General features: G+C 41.4%; 1 protein-coding gene across 2 annotated transcripts; it reads right to left on the bottom strand.

The window, feature by feature from the left end:
- Nucleotides 1-1,256: 1,256 nt before the first annotated feature.
- NRSN1 (neurensin 1) lies at nucleotides 1,257-20,243 on the bottom strand. 2 transcript variants are annotated; one of them, XM_070405646.1, is made up of 4 exons: nucleotides 20,094-20,243; nucleotides 18,223-18,296; nucleotides 12,668-12,865; nucleotides 1,257-2,905 (listed from the first exon to the last, which is right to left on the bottom strand). In XM_070405646.1, exons 3-4 carry the CDS (start codon nucleotides 12,857-12,859, stop codon nucleotides 2,507-2,509), a joined length of 591 nt encoding a protein of 196 aa, XP_070261747.1. In that variant the 5' UTR covers nucleotides 12,860-12,865; nucleotides 18,223-18,296; nucleotides 20,094-20,243; the 3' UTR covers nucleotides 1,257-2,506. The 2 variants fall into 2 exon arrangements, with proteins under 2 accessions (XP_070261747.1, XP_070261748.1); XM_070405647.1 differs by lacking the exon at nucleotides 20,094-20,243 and adding an exon at nucleotides 19,769-19,859.
- Between the last annotated feature and the right edge of the window lie 445 nt (nucleotides 20,244-20,688).

Genomic DNA, 20,688 nt, shown 5'->3' on the forward strand with positions numbered 1-20,688 from the left:
CTGAGGCAGTAGGGTCCAGCCACTGAGGTGCCCAAAGGGATAGAAGTTGCTGGATCAGTGCTGACATGAGGTGGGCGGGGCCTTCTGCCTAGGGTGGGCCCACATAAGGCTTCTACCAACTCCGTGTGCCTCTGCTTACATATCTACCGGCCAGACCTCCTGTCTCAGTTTCAGCGCCTTCTCTCCCACCTCTGTCCCCATCCATAGGTATGTAGTTTCACTTTCCTCCAGAAGTTTCAGTACAGACGGAAGGCGTGGCTCAGTGCAAGCAAACAGGGTGAGGCCAATGCTCTAAGAGCATCTGGTACGTCATACCATTAAGGTCTCCCTTACCAGGCCTGAAAATCACTTTAAAAAGCATTTGGTCTGCTACTCCCTGCCCTCAGATTACCCAGGGCCTGTCCTTTTTTCAAAGATCAAGTTATATTTCCCATACCAACCAACCTCTTCTGCTTTCCTATAAGATCCCTCAATCCCTTTCCTTACAAGTCCCCACTCTCTCAAAGCCCGGGCAGGACAGGAAAGACAGGCTAGGCTGAGCTACTCTTTCAGAGCCAGCTCCTACTGTACACATCTCGATTTCTTTTAGGCCTTTGAGGAATAGAGCTTCTTTTTAGTGGCTGTCAGCATGCCTGTACCTAAAAGCTCTCATGCCCTACAGCTATTATTTCTCATTTTGAAGGCTTTTAAAAGTCATCTCGCCCTGGCTGGGTAGCTCAGTCGGTTAGAGCATCATCCTGATATGCCAAGGTTGCAGATTTGATCCCAGGTCAGGGCACATACAAGAATCAACCAATGGATGCATAAATAACTGGAACAATAAGTCCATTTCTCTCTCTCTCTCAAATCAATCAATGTTTTTTTAAAAGTCAAGTCTCATCCTCAGAGACTCATTGGTACCCAACACAGAAGCACGCCTGGGAGGCTTCAAATGCTATTGCCTTGAACAGGTGCTCGGGGGCTTGCAGAAGGCTTCAAAGAATAAAATTAAAATGATATTTCCACGGGGAGATAGAGAACGTGAGGAACTGGAAGGATTTCTCCCCAATCTGGCCAGTGGTCCTTGCAGAGGGGCCGATTTGCCCTGTGTTTTACACTAGACTAGGCAAAATAAACAGTGTGCACAAAAGAGCACTAATTGCTTCATTTATTCCTCCATTTAGCCAGGGAACAGCAGAGCTCATTCAGTCTCAGGATGGAAAATTACATGATGGAGAGAAAATAGCCACACTGAAGGAATGACAATGCAATTCAGGTTCTGCTGGTTCACATATTTTATTTATCCAGTGAAGGAAGGGAAGGGGGGGCGGGGCACGGAACACGAAAGGGCACAAATTCTGAGAGAATAAATACCAAGGTCACATCGTCCATTTTTCTCAGTCCATTTAAATCCACATATTAAATAAAAGTCAAAGGGATGAGACAAATATCTTGCTGGAGAGTAAAATGTCTTATTGGAGAAAGAAAACCCCTTTTGAGGTTAATATCTACTCAGTGGTTTCTTTTTTGAGGATGGCTTACTATTGTCTTTATAAAAATATGGCAGCCTCCTATAAACTGCTGGGGTTGGATATTGAAGGGTTGATGGATGGAGGCCACTGATTTGGCAGCTTTCTTGGAGTTCACGTTTCAAAGAACCTTACTTCACCGTGGTGAGAACCACAGGACATCGTAAACATACTTGGAGGAGACCTGATGACAGATGGCGAAAAAGGAACCTCAGACATCACAGCCCAGGACCCCCATTATACAGATGGGGAAACTGAGGCCTGGGAAATTAAATTATCGCCCTAAGGCCTCTCAGCTATTTAGCAGTAGGAAGTCAAATTTCTTGGTTTCTAATTATGTGCTTTTGGACATTGCGTAAATAGATTCTCCCAACATAAACTTCTCTCTGAAGATTGTAGAGTTGGCAATTTCAGCTTGAGTGAAAAACATACAAACAAAAAACCTAAACAGAAAGGATTTGTGAAGGTCTCTAATAAATGTATCCAATCTCAAGAACCTCATGTTAAGATATAGTTGAGACTAATAATGTTTGGGTCAAAATCAGGAAACTCGATTTTTCTAAGAACACATATGACAATATCTTACATGGAATGAGATGGGAACAGAGGGCAGCACCACACAGGAAAGATTAGAAAAACTAATATTAGAAAATGAAGCGGGCCACGGTAGTGACTGGTAGGCTGGTCTAAACTGTTCAGGGCTTCCCAATAACACGGAAAATGACACTGAGCCACAATCTAGGAGAGGGGAGTCTCAGGGGGCTCCTGGGGGCACACGGAGGCACCCTCTAAGCAGCTGGTGCCTGTGCTCAGGTCCACACATGGCATCCACCCTCACCAGGGCCGCTGAGCGAGTGAGTGTGAACTCCTGCCTTATGCTGCCCACAGCCTAGGACAGCCACGGGGCAAAGCAAGGCCAAAGGCTCGTCTTCTCAAACGCTGGCCTGCTCCATTGTAACCACGTGTGTCAGTTAGAGAGGAGAGGATGGGGAAAGTGTTCAGGTTGCCAATACAGGCTGGACACTTTGAACCCCGGACAAAGTGACTGGTATCTTCGTTTCCCCAGGGCCCGGAGCTTTTGTAATGGGTTGGGTGTGGGCCTTGATGTCTGCGATTCGCTCTTTGAACTTTTGCTGCAGGAATTTTTCTTCTTTGGAGTAGCTTTTCGCCAACACTGACATCAGCAGGCACCCTGCCATGGACGTGCCCCCGACGCAGAAGAGCACGGCTCCCGCCAGCTTGCACATGTCAAGGGCTCCGTTAAACTGCACAGCATGTGTGTCGACCACCATGAAATCGGCTTCACCAAAAGCTTCGATCTTGGGGGGCACAAGAAAGCCCACTGCCAGAACAGTCAGTCCGAGAACCACAAAGATGGTGCCGGAGATGAGTCCGACCTAGAGAAAGACACAATGACACGAGACAGGTAAGCACAGACCCTCAGCTCTCCCTGAGCCGTCCAGGACAGGCCTTGTTTTTGTTTTTGTTTTTGTTTCATTGGGGGGAGTGGATTTTCCCAGCCAGTCCTAAATACATATAAGAAGCCTATATAGTTTTCTGGTTAAAGAAGACAATGAAAGGAGCACCTTTCTGATTTTAATGTCAATCAGAAACTGCAGTACTGTCTTGATTTTTCCTTTGAGCTTTCGGTGTGCACAATGCTTTGTTGTTGGCAAAGCTCCCTTTTGCTGACATTGTCTCACTTGGTCTCGAGGAAGAGAAAAGCAGCCCTGATATCCAGGAGCTGGCCTGACTCTACCCCGGCCTTGATGTTGTTAGCAGCTGCCTGGAGCTCACAGCGAGGCCACGCTGTCCTCCTGTTGGCACAGTCAGTTTCACAGAACATCGACAGACAAGTGCTTTCTGCCCTGCGATGAATTAAGACTACTTCACAGTTTTCTCTAAGCACAGACCAAAACAAGGTCAAATACCCAACCCCTCCTCTCCTCTCCGCCAATATGAATGACTGCTGCTTCTAGACCAATTACAGCTTTAGTCTCTCCCTAGAGATAAGACTCATTAAGAAATTCAATCATAGAATTGCCCCTGACTAGGAACTCCTATTCCCTTAGGCTTTCCCCCAAATCACTCAACTAAAGCCCACATCCTATATGTCCTTTCTCACACTCACTTACTGAAATACTCCAGGAGCCCTTACGGTGTCATCTCTCTCACTATGATGCGTAATAAACTTAATTTGTTCAATATATAGGTATGTCCTGGTGATTTTGGCTGGAAGACAATGACAGTCTGTATAACTAACTACTTACCCCTTCCCCAAGTAAGCGGGGATGGAACCATAACCATTTAAAGCTGAGGAAATGTAACAGGGTAGGTCAGTGGCCCAGGAGGAACAGCTAGCAAGTTGCAGAGGCAGGGCTGGAAGCCACACATCTGACCCCAGGCCAGTGCTCTTTCTCTAACAGGGAGCTGTTTGCTTGGGCTTGTGCAGATGCTGAGAAGTGGTAGGAATAGCAGATGGAAATTACACCGCATCAGCTCAAGTTCTAATAAAATGTAACATGCTGAAGATGGAAAGTAATATACCATTTGGTGGTTTAAACTCAGAGGTTTGGAATTAACAGACACAGACTTGGATTCTAGCACTGCCAACTAGCAATGAATCATATAAGGAAAGTTACTTAAACACTGTTATTAATGTCCTCACCTATAAAATGATAAATGATAATAGTACCCACCTCATAGAGTGGTTATGAGGACTAAGAGACACTCATGAATGGCTTAGTCCTTTGCCTGACTAAGTTATACATTATAATAAGTAGCTGTTATTATTTGGAAATGTACCTCTTTTAAAATTATGCTACATTGGCAACCGCATTACAATTGCTCAGTACTTAGAATAAAGAACAGCTAATATAGTTATTTATTTTTTAAACACATTTCTCATTTCCTCCTGTTTCTAATTGCTTTTAGTTAGAATAACAAGGTTGGAAAAATAACCAAATGCATAACACCATTTAATCGTGAACATTTAAAGTATGTTTACTTAACTCATTTATTAATTAAACCCCATGGTAATACACTAATAAAGAAGGTTTATATAATAGAAGGAAAACATATTTGCAAACCCATCACCTTAGCAAAGGGGCAAAAGGAAAATTAGTATTATTGAGCACTGTGAACCTCAAGAAGAAATATATCTGCAAAAAAGAAGATCTGATGATTAATTGGACTCAAATTCATAATCAGAGTCTAAGAACTGTTGCTGGCAGAGGTCTCACATGCATGCTGAGAGTCAAGAGATAGCCACAGGTTGAACTGTGAGTCACCTGAATAGTAGTCCTGCTCAGAGTGAGCTGACTCTTATAAAGGAGTTCCTGGCATCATATTTCAACCAATAGGCTGAGACCTGCCTCATCTAATCAGAACTACACAGCTATACCTTCATTTGCATATTTACTGACCAATCAGAGCATCTCCATAATAACCAATCAGAATAGACTATTCCAGCCAATCAAGACAGTGTTATTTGGACCAATCAAACTGCACAAATTTGGATTCCTGATTTACATAAAAATAGACCAATCTGGGACCAAGGTGGAAGTTTTTCCTATATAAGGCAAACTTGGTCTTTGGGAAGCTGACTTGGTCTTTGGGGAGCTGACTTTCAGTTTCTCCTGGAGGCTGAGTTTCTCCAGTTTGCAAATTGTTTTAACTGAATAAAGTTTCTACTTTTACCACACTTGAGATTGGGGACTCTTGTTGGCATTGGATTGGTGGCAGTGACCTTTTGCTGAGAGCATCCTATCTAATAAAGAGGTAATATGCAAATTGACCATCACTCCAACATACAGGATGGCCGCCCCCATGTGGTCAAAGATGGCCACCCCCATGTGGACACAAGATGGCCAGCAGGGGGGGGGGGCAGTTGGGAGGGACCTGGCCTGCAGGGGAGGGCAGTTGGGAGGGACAAGACCTGCAGGGGAGGGAAGTTGGGAGGGGGTAGGCCTGCAGAGGAGGGCTGTTGGGAGTGACCAGGCCTGCAGGGGAGCGCGTTAGGGGCAATCAGGCTGGCAGGGGAGCAGTTAGGTGTTGATCAGGCTGGCAGGGGAGTAGTTAGGGGGTGATGAGGTTGGCAGGAAGAAGCAGCTAGGGGTAATCAGGCAGGCAGGCAGGCGAACGGTTGGGAGCCAGCAGTCCTGGATTGTGAGAGGGATATCTGACTGCCCGTTTAGGCCTGATCACACCGGGATCAGGCCTAAATGGGTAGTCGGACATTCCTCGAGGGGTCCCAGATTGGAGAGGGTGCAGGCTGGGCTGAGGGACACCCTCCCCCCCTTGCAGGAATTTTGTGCACCGGGCCTCTAGTCTATTATAACTTAGGCCTAGTTCTCAATGTGTTTTTCACATTATCCTCACCAGCCTTATGAGAGGTAGATATTTTTATTCCTATTTCATCTATAAAACACTGTGGTTTATAGGGTTGAAGAAGCATAGTTCAAGGTCCTATAATTAGCAAGTGCTTTGATTGAACTCTATCCCAGGTCTTCTAAGCCCTCCACCCCTTTTATTCTCCCATGATACTTCACCAATTATGATTTTGTATATCGCCTGATATTATTTTCTTTTATTGCAACAAAGTTTTTGTTTCCATAGATGGACAAAATTCCATTATGTAATAGTGTGAGGAAACTGAAAAACAAAAAATGTCAATATAATCTCTTTTGAAAAAAAAAGACATAAGACATAAGAAGTACAGAAGAAATTGGGTTGTAAAATATAACATTTCAAATAGCTTTCTACATTTTTCTAAAAATGGAGGTGAATAAATTCACCATCAAAGACTAACCATTATTTAAACATAACTTCAAAAATGACTCACATTGGAAAATTTTGAATGTACAAACTAAATTAACTTAAATATCCATGGTGACTTGCTTCATATGTCACTAAATTATCTTCCTCCCTAAGAACTGGCAATAATTCTCAAAAATTGAGGGCAGCAAAAATGTATCCATCTTAGCTTCTAAAGTTCTTAAGACTAACTGAGGCCAATGCTCTCCATCTTCTATTTCTGTCTTGTCTCTCCACAGCTCTGATTCCAGCCTGTGCTCAATAAATATTCCTGACTAGCCAACCTGAACCACCAGGCTGCTGAATATGGAGCCAGGTGATTGATTCTCAGAGCAGTCTGCTCTTCAACTGAGCAGTGCTCTATAGTTCAAAATTCATGCTTGGAATAGCAGTCAAAAGCTAAAAGGCAAACCATGACTTGCAGATGGTAGAATTTCTGCTCACTTCAAGAACTGGAAAGTGGCTGGCCTCCCTGAGCCTTCTCCCTTTTCCTTGTGATATCCATGTATCAGAGAGATAGTAGATACCTACTGTCTGGGGGGTGGGGGTGGGGCGCAATTTAATGAAAAGCTAACTCCAAAGAGTCTGAAGGTACCATAAATGTAAGTCTAATGGGAATCTTCAAGAGATGTTCCCAGAGAGGTACTCTAAATCTGTTAAAACATATCAGGGAGAACTTGGGATGGTAGGCATGAAGGAGCAATGATGGGATCAAACTTCCCTGCATCTTAACTTCCCTCAGCATATAATGGAGGTGAGGAGGGATGCTGGCATACATCAGCTTAATTCTGGTACCATGTTGGAATACTGGAGAGAATAAAAAATCTTGAGAGTGATGCTCTACAGTATCACAATTGTCTCTAAGTTGCAGTGGTCCTAGATCTAAGATGATAAGGGCTCTATTAAATAGAGTTTTAAAAAATGAGATCTTTTAAGGGTTGAAGAGAGCAAAGCAGCCCTGTTTAGGGCCACGCAGAAGAGTTGAAATGCTTTTCGGCAAAGGGCTGCCCTCAGGCATACCAGAGCAGCCCAGGGCTGTGGGGTGCTTAGATCAATACCAATAGCGAGAGAGAAAGACCTCCCCAGGCTGTGACAAAGCTTAAAGACAGCAGCAAGGACTGCTCTTGAGCTGTAGTTTCTGATGATTCCCCTGGCTATTGGGAGCATGTGTGAAAACCCAGGCCTTGCTGTTGGAAGAGAGGACTGGATAGGGAGGAGAACTTGGATTCCAGAAATTCTGCTGCTGGGGGCAACAAGCCAGAGAATGCTGTTATTTTGACCAACATCCCCTTCGTTGTATCTCCGTGAGCTGATGAGTTCTGAAAATGCAGTTTACTCCAATGAGCAGATTTGGCAGCAGTAGCCACGCAGCTGTTCTGGCAGCGAGGAGGCAGTAATGACTGTTGGAAGCAAGAACTAGTATGGCAGGGAAGAGCAGCATGTGGGGGGAAATGCTGGATGGAGCTAAATGTGAGAGGAGCCATCTGGGTTAGAGGTAATCCAGGGGAAGCACATCAAGAGTGAAGACTGGCTTTTCTTCTTCATTAGCCCCGAGGGCTGCTGCTGACCTCCCCTTAGCAGGATCTGAGCTATGAGTAGTGTCAGCTTGCCAGCAGAGATAACAAATTCTAGCTTATGTCCCCAACTTCTTGCCTGACCTGCCTGTAAGGACATTGAGCTTTACAAAGTCTAAAACCTATGCCAGACTATGATCTAGGTCCTTTCACATGCCTTACCTCCTACAGTGTTCAACCTCCCTTCACCTGGGTGGTGGTACCCATTATCTTGCATTAGTTCTTCTGCTTTATAGAGGCTCTGTCCCCCTCTCGCACATGAACACATTCATCTGCTTCAATCTTCAATATCTGTTCTAAAATCCTGTGCTCCTCACTGGCTACTGCTTGAAGTCATTCCTACTTTTAACAGCCAAGTTTGGTCCTCCATAATTCCACTGAAATTTTCAAACCCCATGTGATTTCTCTTATCTCATTTGAATGTTCTGCAGTCATTGTGTTAAATACCCATGCTTTCTTAAAACCCTCACCTATTGTTATCCCTGATACAACTCTCTTCTCTTTTTACATCTTCCCCTTTAACAACCCACTCTCAACCTGCTTTGCCAGATATTGTTCTTAATTATTGGTGTTTTTAAGGGTTCCACCTTGACTCATATCCTTTGTTCAATATGTTCTCTCTAAGGTTTAATCTGCCGCTGACATTTCAAATACCACCTATATACCAATGACTTCCAAATCTCCAACTTAAGCCTTAATAATTACCCTGGACTCTAGCCTCATATTTATAACAGTCAATAGGAGGATTGTTACAGTCCAATATGATAAACACTCCCCTAAAAGTAGTCATAGTAGTTACTGGGAGCACTCAGTGGGGAGGACAATAGGATGTCCCAAAGGCTCATCAAACCCAAATATTCAAAATTGTACTCCTCCCTTCCTTTCCATTTTTCCTATCTGTGTTCCTGCCAGCCACCCATTCACTGACTCTTTCCTCACATTAATAGTTAATAGTGAGGTGAATCATATGGATTCTATCTCATAAAGTTCTCTCGAACCTTGAATCTCCTCTCCATCACCACGGCTATTCTAATGGCACAGACCATTACTATATCTTGCTCTGATAATCACAATAGCATTCTGATGGTTTCCATTGGTAGTCTTATCCTCCTTTATAGATTCTTCAAGTCCTATCTAAGAAAAACAGTTAAAAATACAATGAATATCACATGAATTCTCTCTTAAGAGGTTTCCATAGCTCCTCTCATTTCTAGTGTGAAACCATCTCCTTAATATCTAGTGATATTTTGAAGAGAAATTAAAAAAGTAAGTTTAAATTCTGACTTAGCTTAGGGGGGAAACTGGAGAGATTGGGACAGGTAGGAAGACGGTCTTGAGAGAAAAGAGGGGGAGCAGGCTGCATCAGGTTCTCCCCATCTTGTGCTTCTAGTAACTACTTTGACTACTTTTAAGGGAATGTTTAAAATGTAGGATTGTAACAATCTGTGTATGTGTCTATCTTTTCCATTTGCTATAGTTAGGACTATACCTTATTCACAAGTAAAGAATAGCATTTTATTCACAACTGAACCCCAAAGTCTAACACATATTTTGTGCACAGTGGACATATAAACATCTGTAGAAAGAATAGCACTGTGAGATGGATGCTATGTAGATCCATATGACAGAGCAAATAATCTATCTCAGCCCCATTTGATTCCAATCTCCATTCTCATTAATCCCTCCATGCTGCCCACTGCCAGGGAGCTGGTTTGAGGGCAGAGTCCCATTGAGACACTATGAGCAGAGTCCCCAGGGAGATATCAACATGACTGTGGCAACATTAGAGTGGAAGACGGGAAGGGGAAGCTCAGAGCTTAAACCACCTACAAATGCAATTTGAAAGGAAAAAAATAAAATAAAAAAGAATCATAATAGAAACATGTGCATAGCCAGTTCCTTTCTCTGTAATGGTAGAGAGCACTTCAAAAACCTACTGAAATGAATTTACTTATATTTCCAAGGAGGAAAGGCAAGAGTAGTTGGTTTATTCCATTTATAAGGGTAAGGTCTTTAAGACAGTGATTCCTAGGTTATTCAGGTTGATTAAAGGGTTCTGAATGTCCAGTCCAGTGTTAATGATTAGAATATGAGTCTAAGATTTGGATTTTGCTGTAATGTAATCTCTTTGAGGCTATGGATTTTGCCTGTTTTTCTTCTCTGCAAGAATACTTTTGGCTCCTGTTTGTATATAAAATAAAACGGAGAAAATATTGAATATTGAAATCTGAAATTTGGAGTTGGTAATTTACTATGAGTTCTTTATTTTAAATACAAACTTTTATATTATTTGATGAACTCACAGCAGCACAAATCACATAACCACCAGTGCTTTGGATCCACATAAATGCCGACAATATTCTGTATGGCAGTGGCATTTTAGGCTCTTGGCACAACAGATCTGTGAGGCAAATATTTGTTTTTTGACACATACGGAAGCAACCACCCACTTATGTGGGTAAATACAATATGTGCCAAGCTTGGCTATTTATTTCATCGGTCCAGGCCAGCAAGGATTTATCAGAGGTGACAGTGCAAGGATGATAGCTTGACCAATTCTAACACAGAGCACATGACCGTAGTGAGATTTTTAATTAATACAGGTCTTGAGTAATCTATGTTAACAACTGTTATCCAATATTTTGTTTATTAACTAGATTTCCAGTTTTATTTCCACTTCAGGATTTAATGTTTCATATGGCATCTGGTAATAGTAACTACTACATTGAATGCTTATTGAGTGTGTACAAGACATTGTTCTAAGCACTAGGTAAATATTATCTTATTTAATTCTCACAACTTTATCTAGTTGGTACTATAAGTATCACCATAAGAGTCCCATTAAGGTCAATTACTGTCCAAAGTTGCAGAGCTATTAATCTTGGAAGAGCCAAGATTTGAACCATGCAGTCTGAAGACAGAGTCCACGTTCATAATCATTTACATTGTCTCTTGTTACACTATTGCCAATAAATTGCAAGTTTATGTCAATATCAATGTCTACAATTGTGAGATACTTTGGGAGAAAGTCAGAATGATTGGAAACCCCTGAGGTGCAGAATGTTATACCTGGAGGGGTATAACAGAAACATCATCCAAGGCTGTATCTTCCCAAATCCTCAGCCTTTTCTTTATTTCTAAATGTTGGCATGTCCCAATGACCTTCTCTTCTATGTCCCTATTATCTTCCTAGATGATCTCATCTAGTCTGGTGCTTTATATACATTCTTTATACCACTGACTCCCAATCGATGAGCTGCAGATCAGTAGATTTAAGTTGCCACTAGGGATTTCCATTTGCGTGTCTAACAGGCATCATCAATAGAGCATAGCTGGAATCAAACTCTTAGTTCCCCACTCATCCCACTGCTCTCCCTGTGTTCACCATCCCGGTAAATGATAACACCATTCACTAAATAGTTCAGGCTGCAAGCCTTGGAGTCATGCTTGACTCCACTTTGCCTTTTATCTAGTTCATCAGCATGTCCTGACAGCTTGGCCTTCAAACTTTATGCTAAATTTGACTCCTTATCACCGTCTCCACTAACATCACCTTAACTTAAGTCACCATTATGTCTTATTGGGGTAGTTTAATAGCCCCTATATACTAGCTGCTTCTGTACTTTTCCTTCTATAATCTCTTTTCTGTACACGAGCCAGAATTATCCTGTTGAAACATTCATTTGATCACATAATTCTTCTGCATAAAATGTTCACATGGCTTCTCATAGCCCTCCAGGTAAGAGTCAAAGTCCTCACTATCATCTATAAGGCTCAACACCCATCATCTGAGCCCTATTCTTTTCCTGAATCCATCACCTTTCCTTTTCCCCATTTCATTCCACTCCAAAAAGACTGTACCTCTTGCTATTTTTTCAAACACATCAAACTTATTCCCTTTTCAGAGCTTTAGATTTGCTGTTTTCCCAACCTGGAAGGACTTTCAGCTAGATCCTTTTATGGTCTGGTCCCTCAGCTCATCCTCATATTTTCTCAGATATCTCTCGTGGAAACCTTTCTACGATCAGCATATCCACATACCTGTCCTCCACTCCCGGGCCTCTTCTCCGGGTTTATTGCTCTTCATTGTATTTGTCATGACCTGACATTCTATTATGTGGTTTGTTTCTTTATGGTCTGTTCACCATGATAGATGGTAAGTTCCATGAGGGCAAAGGCTTTTACGCCTCCTGCTTACCACTTTAGTCTCCAGCATTTTGCAATTTTGGGGCACAGAATAGGTGCTCACTAATTATATGTTGAATAACTGAATACACTGTCTAAGGAGGCTCCTTCATTAGAGGAAGTTGATGATCATCTATCTGGTAGAGCTTGAGCTGGAATACAGACCACTTTATTATGTTCCAGCATTAACCCTCTCTACATACCCAATTATTTCCTTTTTAATAATTATTATAATTTGTCAAATGATACTCACCAAGACTGTAAGGGATGCTGGAAGCATATAGTATTTTGCCCATGGATAGCTTCACAATTGGTGAATTTAGTAGCACATTAATAACAGTAGCAAAAATAATAATTAGTGAGGGCAATTGTACTTATTAATGTTTAATCTGAAAATCAACAATAATGCTGTCTAGAGACTTCCTTCAGCCCAAGGTTTATACTCTACTTTCCTAAGGGGAGAAAACTGTATTTACTATCACCAGGAGGGATGCACACACAAAGTTCCATTCCTACAGCTCTATAGTACTTACCATACCCAATAGCTGTTGCATTTCCTAAGTTAAACACATGCTTCTGACTTACCTTCCAGAATACTGAGCTCCACTTGTTAGGTGATCTCTGGATCTGGAAATCATCCTCATACTCCCAGATTGAGGTGGTACAGTCCTCGTAAAACTGGTGCAGATAAGACCGGACTCCGTAGCGCTGGTACCCGCCCTCAGCAGTAGCTGGTGCCTGCTTGGACCCACAGACATTGCTGCAAGAGCTCATCATTCCCAGCTGGAATGACAATATCCATGTGCATCAGCCTCATGGGCTCTGGCCTCAGGATCAAAAGGCATATTAAAGATGAGAACCAGGCTGAGTAGTGTCAGCTTATTTGAACAATGAGTTTTCATGGTCTTGACAAGTAATCTTTAATCTCTTGGAATACCATAGTCTTTATATTTACTTGTAAAGAAATAGGTAGGCACTCACTTTCTACAGACGGAATTTGTCGTGGGCTGTCCTCTCAGATGCTTAATGGCGTTCCCTTGTGGAAACTACATGGTGTTACTCTTAGTAGTTTGAAATCCTGCCTTTGGATCTAGTGTATCTTGCTCTAACATTTTAACTAATTGTCAAGTTGCTCAGAAGCTTTAATAAAAAGCTTCTGAGCAACTTGTGCTTCCTGCTTTATTAATCATAAATGACTTGGGCAATAATTTCCACCTCACTAACTGTAACATCAGGTAGTTCAGTAATTATTTGTGGTTACATCTGTCCCTGTGAGATGCTAAAGCATAATGTAGAGAGTAGACCCAGCTTTCATGATTTTCCATGAAGTGTCTAGTATGAATAAGAATTCAGATAATTGTTAAATGAAACTATATTCCAGGTAGGTTGTTTGGGACTCTGCCTTCTTCTTCGTTGACCTAGTCATTACCCATAGAGAGAGGCATTTGATTATTAATCCATGGCGGGGGGGGGGGGGGGCGGATTACTGAGGGATAGCAATTTTAGTAAGAGAATTTGCAGTTATTCTCTGTTCTATGGTTTTCTGATCTCCATGTAAAAAGAGTATTGTGTAGCTGGAGGTGTGAAATATTGTTTAGATTTTTCAATTATCCTCTAGATTGTTTTCCTTGCATGGACATAGTCTCAAAATGACAAAGCAAGGAACAATATAGAAGGGCATTTTCCCAATTGAACCAGGGCTTGTGCTATAATTCAAGCTAACAGAAGGCATATTAAATGTTTCCAATTACTTATCAAGAAGCCAAGTAGTCATGCATATCTACAAGGAAAAAATAATCTAAATTTGTGGCCAGTGCCCCTGGTGGCCACTTAGTTTGGTTGGATAGACTCATGGGCAAGCAGCAAAGCTGAAGCCAGGGATATTTAACATTTTCCTGTCCCATGGCCACAAAGTGAACCCATGAGAATATCTTATAAATATTTGCCGTTGGACATAAATGGGTTTTAGTTTGAAAATTTAGTCAAATTCAGGAAAATATGGCCCTCATCTTTAAAAAATGATGCAATCAGGTGCTAAAGATGGTAACCAATAACCTCATCCTTGTAAGTGTTGGTTAATATTGCATTTAGTGCCTAACTCCCTGTGCCTGTGCCTTCTTTCTGCTTCAGGTGTAGCTACCATTTAAAGAACTCATCCAGGAGGTGAGATCAAGGGAGACATTTTTTTTCTTTTCTTTTTTTTTAGCTTTTAAACATTTCAAATCAAGAGTTTAGAATGTACTTTGCCTGATTAGAACAGCAAAGTCTGATGGATCAGATTTTGTAAATCTAGTTGTTTATCCAACAAAAATCATTGACTCAGTCTGTGGATTCATGGCCAGCGTCTTCTTTTGTTAACCTAGTTTTCATATTTTAAATGCCAGGATGACTTCTTCAGTACTATTTACTTAATGCTTGTACAATGAAGATGATTAATAAGGGCTATGACTAGTGATCTACAAGTAGAACACTTTTAAAGGCACTTTCTTTTAAGACATTCTAACAAAATCTCAGTCAAGAGGAGATAGGATTATTATTACCAATTCTGCTTTGCCACTGAAGAAACTGAGGCATAGAAGAATCATCTGCTAAAGGTTATACCATGAGTCAGGGAGCAGATGAAACATGACAGTACATGCACTGAGTCACATACTTAGATTATTAGAACCAACTCATTCAAATATATATTTTCAGATTTTCTATAAAGTATCAGGGACTTTAACATAAAAAAAGGACAAAAATAGATGTTATGGGATAAAAAGAATCCCTCATAGCAACAATATGACTTATTTTTCTGAGATGCTGAAGTCATTGTTTCTCAGGATTGAGCTTTCATGCAGAGCAGCACTGGGTGATATATTTTAGTCATTCCCTGCACAGCTTGTCTCCAGCACACCAGGTTAACTGTTTCTGTTTTATAGGATGAGCCTCAGCAATCCAACTTTGTTAAATACAACATGGGTAAAATCATAAGAGAGACAGGAAGTGTGATAAAACAAATGTTTTTGAGGCTGAGTGATGGAAGGCTATCCTCTAAGTCAGAATTGGTTTTAGTGATGCTAGATGCATTCCAGAAAAGGAATCCTAATAAGCCTCTCTCCAAGCACAACAACATGGCCTGCACTGTGCTAACCCCTCAGAGCAGAGAATAGACTTTAATGCTAGTTCTTGATCTGCAATTTACTGGTCATGCCATCTCAGGCAAACTTATTAACCTCTCTGGGCTCTGGTTTTAAACCTTAAAATAAGATGGCTGCACTCTCATTCCTTCTAGATATAGTTGTCCAGGAGTCTTTGGCCATGAATCTACAGAATGGGTCAGTTATTTCTGTTGGATACAGAACTGGGTTTACTAATTTCCCACCTTCTTCTAAACCCTCATTGATTGTCATTGTCCCAAATTCTGCTCTACTATTGTATGTAGGAAACTTCAGTTCAAAAAGCATATAAGCTACTAATTGGGCCAGTTGCTTGGTATTTAGTAGAATGAGTGGTTGTGTATGGTTTGTTTAATAAGTTCACTTCAGTATCATGTATGTGACCTACAATAGTAGTTCCTGAGGCCTTAGAGGTTCATACATCTTCCCATACATATAACTTGGGATTAATTCCAAGAGAATGATCACTTGGAAGAACATGAATGTTAATATATAACAAAATGGAATGAGAATGTGGCACCTAAAAAATCTCGACAAAGAGTTACATTCCTCATAGGTAAACCAACAGCTTTTTGTCCCAATATAGCATATGTGACAGTAATTTGGAATCTATCTGGTTAATTAACACCTCCAGTATCATAAATAGGATACACAGGGCCACATTATAAAGCCACTTTAAAAGCTGAGTAATTAGAGAAGAAATGGAAGATATATAAAAGGCTTTTTAGCTTGGCTCATCATTTATTTAATGAGCAAGTTCCATGAGAATTCTGATATTTGTATTTCAATAGCTATTAGCAGTATCAACAGCAAAAACAGTAATGTTAAATCTATGACTGTTGTTAAGTGACAGATCCTAGAGGGCTCCCCTTTTTTGAGAAATCCTTCATACCCCAAGAAATGCATGAATGGGTGGGGGGGGGGGAAGAGGTGAGTGAAAATATTTCCAGTATTGTATTTAAATGAATTCTGTAACTATTCATTTTATAAACACTGCTTGTGGAGCCTGTTGCATCCTCATTGCCAGCATAGCCATCTTTTTTATTTTTTAAATATATTTTTATTGATTTCATAGAGGAAGGGAGAGGTAGAGAGAGAGAGAGAGAGAGAAACATCAATGATGAGAGAGAATCATTGAGCATCTGCCTCCTGCACACCCTCACTGGGGATCAAGCCCACAACCCAGGCATGTGCCCTGCTAAGGAATCGAACCATGACCTCCCAGTTCATAGGTCAGTGCTCAACCGCTGAGTCATGCCTGCTGGACCAACATGGCCATCTTGATGGAGCACAGGCAACTCTGGTTTCTTGGTCTTCTATGAAGAGGCAGTTGTTTTCATTCTCCCTGAAGGAAAATCTAGGTGCTGATATGTGAGGATCCATCCACGTTTTTTATTTTATTTTTGTAGTTTGTCTATCTCAATTGCATGTACAATTATACATTAAATGGATATTCAATTCTTAGCAACACGGCATACCTATCATATCCCAGAAACCCATAGAAGGAGAAAATCATGCCTTAACTTCCCTTCCAAACTCTTTTGAGAGGTTTTCTGCAATCAGCATATTAAACATCAGCCCTCTATCACTCTCTATCTCCTTGTCCAAATTTATTTGTCTTCATAGTACTTGTTACTACCTGATACTCCGGTATGTATGGTATGAAAGACCAGGGACATGATAGACTGTGAGCTTCACAAGGGCAGGGACTTCTTCTGTCCTGTTTACCACTTTGATCTCAAGCACTTTGAAACTTCTTGGCACCGAGTTCTGCCTGGGGTGTCGCGGGTGATGGCCTGATTGGTCCTTCATTTTTCATTCCTCTGTTCCTTCAGAGTTTTTAAAGCCCTAATTATGTGCTAGATTATGTGAGATAATGTTACAAAGATGAGCAGGGCACAGTCTGTTCTCAATAGACTCCTGATTAGAAGGAGAAGTACTCATAAGGCAATAATTGCAACAAAACAAGCACCAAAATGAGATATTTGCAGCAGAAGTACAAATACTGAGAATCCCTTGAACAATTCCTCTATTTGGCAAACAAACCCATATATGTGTTATTTTGATCTCTATGTGTGCCAATATACTACAGTATCGATTTGTTGGAAATTTGAATTTGTCTGATATATGCAGTTACTTTTTATTTTATTTAAAAAATGTTCATAGCCATGAAAACAGAAATAAATATTTATGCCTCATGAAACTCTAAGAATCTCACAGACTTCATACTACTTGTCTTCATGGTCTCCTTGAGAGAAGACTGACAGAAAATTGAGGCATAAAAAGGATGAGTGTTTTCCCATGGCTCTGTGTGTGAGTCAGTTGTTGAGTCCAGGCACAGGCCCTGTTCTATTTATTCTACTTGAAATATCATTCCATTTTCATACTGCTTTCCTCTCTCCCAAAATCATTCGGAGATAATGAGAGTGAGGTTCCCATTAGAGCCACTTTTCCACAGGGCCAGTTCTGCAAGGTATAGGCACATGGCTGATTTAGACCATTTACCCAGCACCAAACCAAAAGGTCAATTCACTTAAAAGACTCAGACTCACAGTAGATGCAGGAAGACATGAAAGCCTGATCACAGCTTTTTCTCTTTTTAAGCAGGCATTCTAGAATTATATAAGCATGACCTTGAAACTTGAAAATGTGTTTCTCGATCATTTCAAAGGTATTTCATTCTCTTGTAATAGTGGTAGAGATTATGGCTCTTAGAGCTTTTTATACCCTCGATGGTTCATACATCTTCCCATACATATAACTTGGGATACATATAACTATGCATCCACCATCTAATTTTTAAAGAAGGGGTGATGATATGCAATTATCTTATTATTTTACCTTTTCAAGATGTATTTTTAAGAAAACTATATAAAGTCTAAAACCAAAATGAAAAGAACCCATATTCTCTTTAAATCTCTTATTTGTCTACATGCAAATGACAAGGTGCTCATAAATCATGTGTCAAGGTTTGAGTCTTACCTTTGAAGTCCTCCTCTTCCTCTTTTTTTTATTTACTCTTTGACCCTTTCTTCTTAATGGCACATTCTTCAAGCCTATTTAAAAAAAATCTCTGAAGAATGTGATCTAGATAAAAACCTAAATTTTATAAGCCATTTGTATAGGTTATAAAGAATCATTTTAATGTCAACAAAAAACATTAGCAAAGAACCTCTTGTTCAAGAACAGAGATAGCTTTTTTTAACAAAAGTATAACATTTTGTAACTTTTCAATGGGCTCTTGTGAGTTTATAGACTAATTAAGACAACACAAATGAAAAGGACCCTGTAAACTATAACACACTATGCAAACACTATTATGATTTTGATATAAATTATATCCCATGCAGTAAATAATACCACTTAGACTGATCCATTTGTACTTTACAAATTATAAGTAAAAAGATTATATGCTTCCTAGATACTCCAAAATTAATCTATTTGGTGCCTGTTCCCTTATATTATAAAATGAATGAGTTTTATAGCCATTGAACTTTCTGATCTATTACATACACTTTAGACTTATTAAAACTCTTTGGTTGATTTACCCATTACGTTGGTTTTCACTCCTATATCTGTTTTCTTCCTATCCTGATAATTTTACTTTTCATCTGACTAAGAAAACCAGGTGCCCATGCAAAATTTAATTAAAAAGTCATTGCCAGCAATAGAGCTATTGGTTTCATGCATTACTCTAGTCATGCAAAATAAAATAATAACTGGGGGCATATTTTTCAAGAGGTCATTAAGAATTCTTTCTGATGAACAATTCCCATTCCATTTACAGGAGAACCTCAAAGACTGGAGGTGAATAAACCTAGTTGAGAACTGTTTAACTGTTTTCAGTATTTTGCAGGTTCAGTGCATATGAATCATAGCCAAATCTTCTCCAAGATTCGTTTCTTTGCTCCAAAATTTTGTCTTGTGGGTATCCTGAATCTGATAAGCAAAAGAAAACAAGCCACTAGTCTCCCCTCCCCTCCCCTCCTCAGTCTCCTCCTCTCTCCCTCCCCTCCCTTCTCCCCTCCCCTCTGCTTTCCTCCCCTCTTTTTCTCTTTTCTCCCTACGCGCCCACCCACCCACTCTCTCTCATCTGTGCCTGTATGAATTAAACCTCCATTCTTTATCTGTCCCTGCACCCCCCCCCCCCCCCCCCCCCGCCTTTTCTTTGCAGGAATTGACTGTACACTTGCCCTTCACCAAAGGCTGGCCTGGAGCCAAGGAGCTCTCCAAGGTTCTGAAAACATTTCTGCCAGGAACCAAACAAAAAAACAAACAGAAAACCAGCTGTTTAACTCCAGCTCTGTTTTCTTTGAGGTCATCAACCTCAGTCTGACCCCCACCCAACCCCCCTTTCTACCACACAAGAATTAGGTCCTGAGATAATATTAAAATACTTAAATATTTTTAGAGGTGGCAAAAGAGTGGGGAGAGCAAGTGGGGGTTAAATTCAGCCTGGAAAACAAATCAAACCAGCTTTCCAAACTCCAAGTACATAACATTTACTCTTACCTAATATACAACTTACCTTGTCTCACAGTTAAGAAACTCTTAAGTTTCCCCGTACACCTTCCAAATTCTTACATAACAAATCGTCAAAGCATGGAGTTCGAAAACCCTTATTTGTTCATGGATTTTGTAGATTTATGCACATATAATAAACATGACGAGAAATGAGAGGGAGGGATGAGGGGGGGAGAGAGAGAGACGAGGGGGAGGGAGGGAGGGGGAGAGAGAAGAGAGAGAGAGAGAGAGAGAGAGAGAGAGAGAGAGAGAGAGAGAGAAAAGAAAAAGGGAGGAGAGGGAGAACTGGAGGACAAACCGAGTATAGATCCCCGCACCCTGGGCTTTACCTGTCCCCTCCAATCCCCTGACCCGTGGAGCAAGTGCAGCCTGCTAGCCGCAGATCTCTCGCTGGGGTCCCATCGCCACCGCCGCCACCGCTGCTCCCGCCGCACCGAGCTCACCCCGCGCCTGATTGACAGCTGACTGCCAGCGTGCTTGTGCCTCCGAGTCCTGCGCAGCCGCTGTTGCTGCCGCCGAAGGGGCGGGATCCGAGCTGGGGCGGGATCCAAGCTGCGCCAGCTCGCTTCCAGTGGGCGGGGCCCAGTGGTGAGTGGGCGGGGTCCCGAACTCTGAGGTGCCTGGGCCTGCACTCAGGGCCTGCGCTTCCCTAGAGAGCATCTGCCCAGCTGAAAGTCTGGTCACCATGCCCTGAAGAAGCTCAAGGTGCTAGGGTCGGCACCTTGTCTACTTTTCTGCTTGTTCACCCTTTTCTTCTCTTGCCCAGCACATTGGCTGGCCATAGCAGGCTCAGTACACAAACATTTTTTTTAATGAATGGAGAAGGACAGATGTCTGATTCTCCACCGCTCCCCCCCCCCCCCCCCCCCCCCCCCCATTTAGGATGTGTAGAGGCTTCTCCCCACCATGTTTTTGTCCTTCAGG

This window comes from Myotis yumanensis, unplaced genomic scaffold (genome assembly GCF_028538775.1).
Source record: "Myotis yumanensis isolate MYYU_CA2020_CCGP unplaced genomic scaffold, mMyoYum1.0.hap1 SCAF_2, whole genome shotgun sequence".
Lineage (NCBI taxonomy): Eukaryota > Metazoa > Chordata > Mammalia > Chiroptera > Vespertilionidae > Myotis > Myotis yumanensis.

Bases quoted from the DNA above. Each gene is read 5' to 3' on its own strand.
- NRSN1 (XM_070405646.1), bottom strand. From the start codon at position 12,859: ATGATGAGCTCTTGCAGCAATGTCTGTGGGTCCAAGCAGGCACCAGCT. The intron at 2,906-12,667 runs GTAAGTCAGAAG...GTCTTTCTCTAG, and splicing joins GGAGCTCAGTATTCTGGAAG to GTCGGACTCATCTCCGGCAC.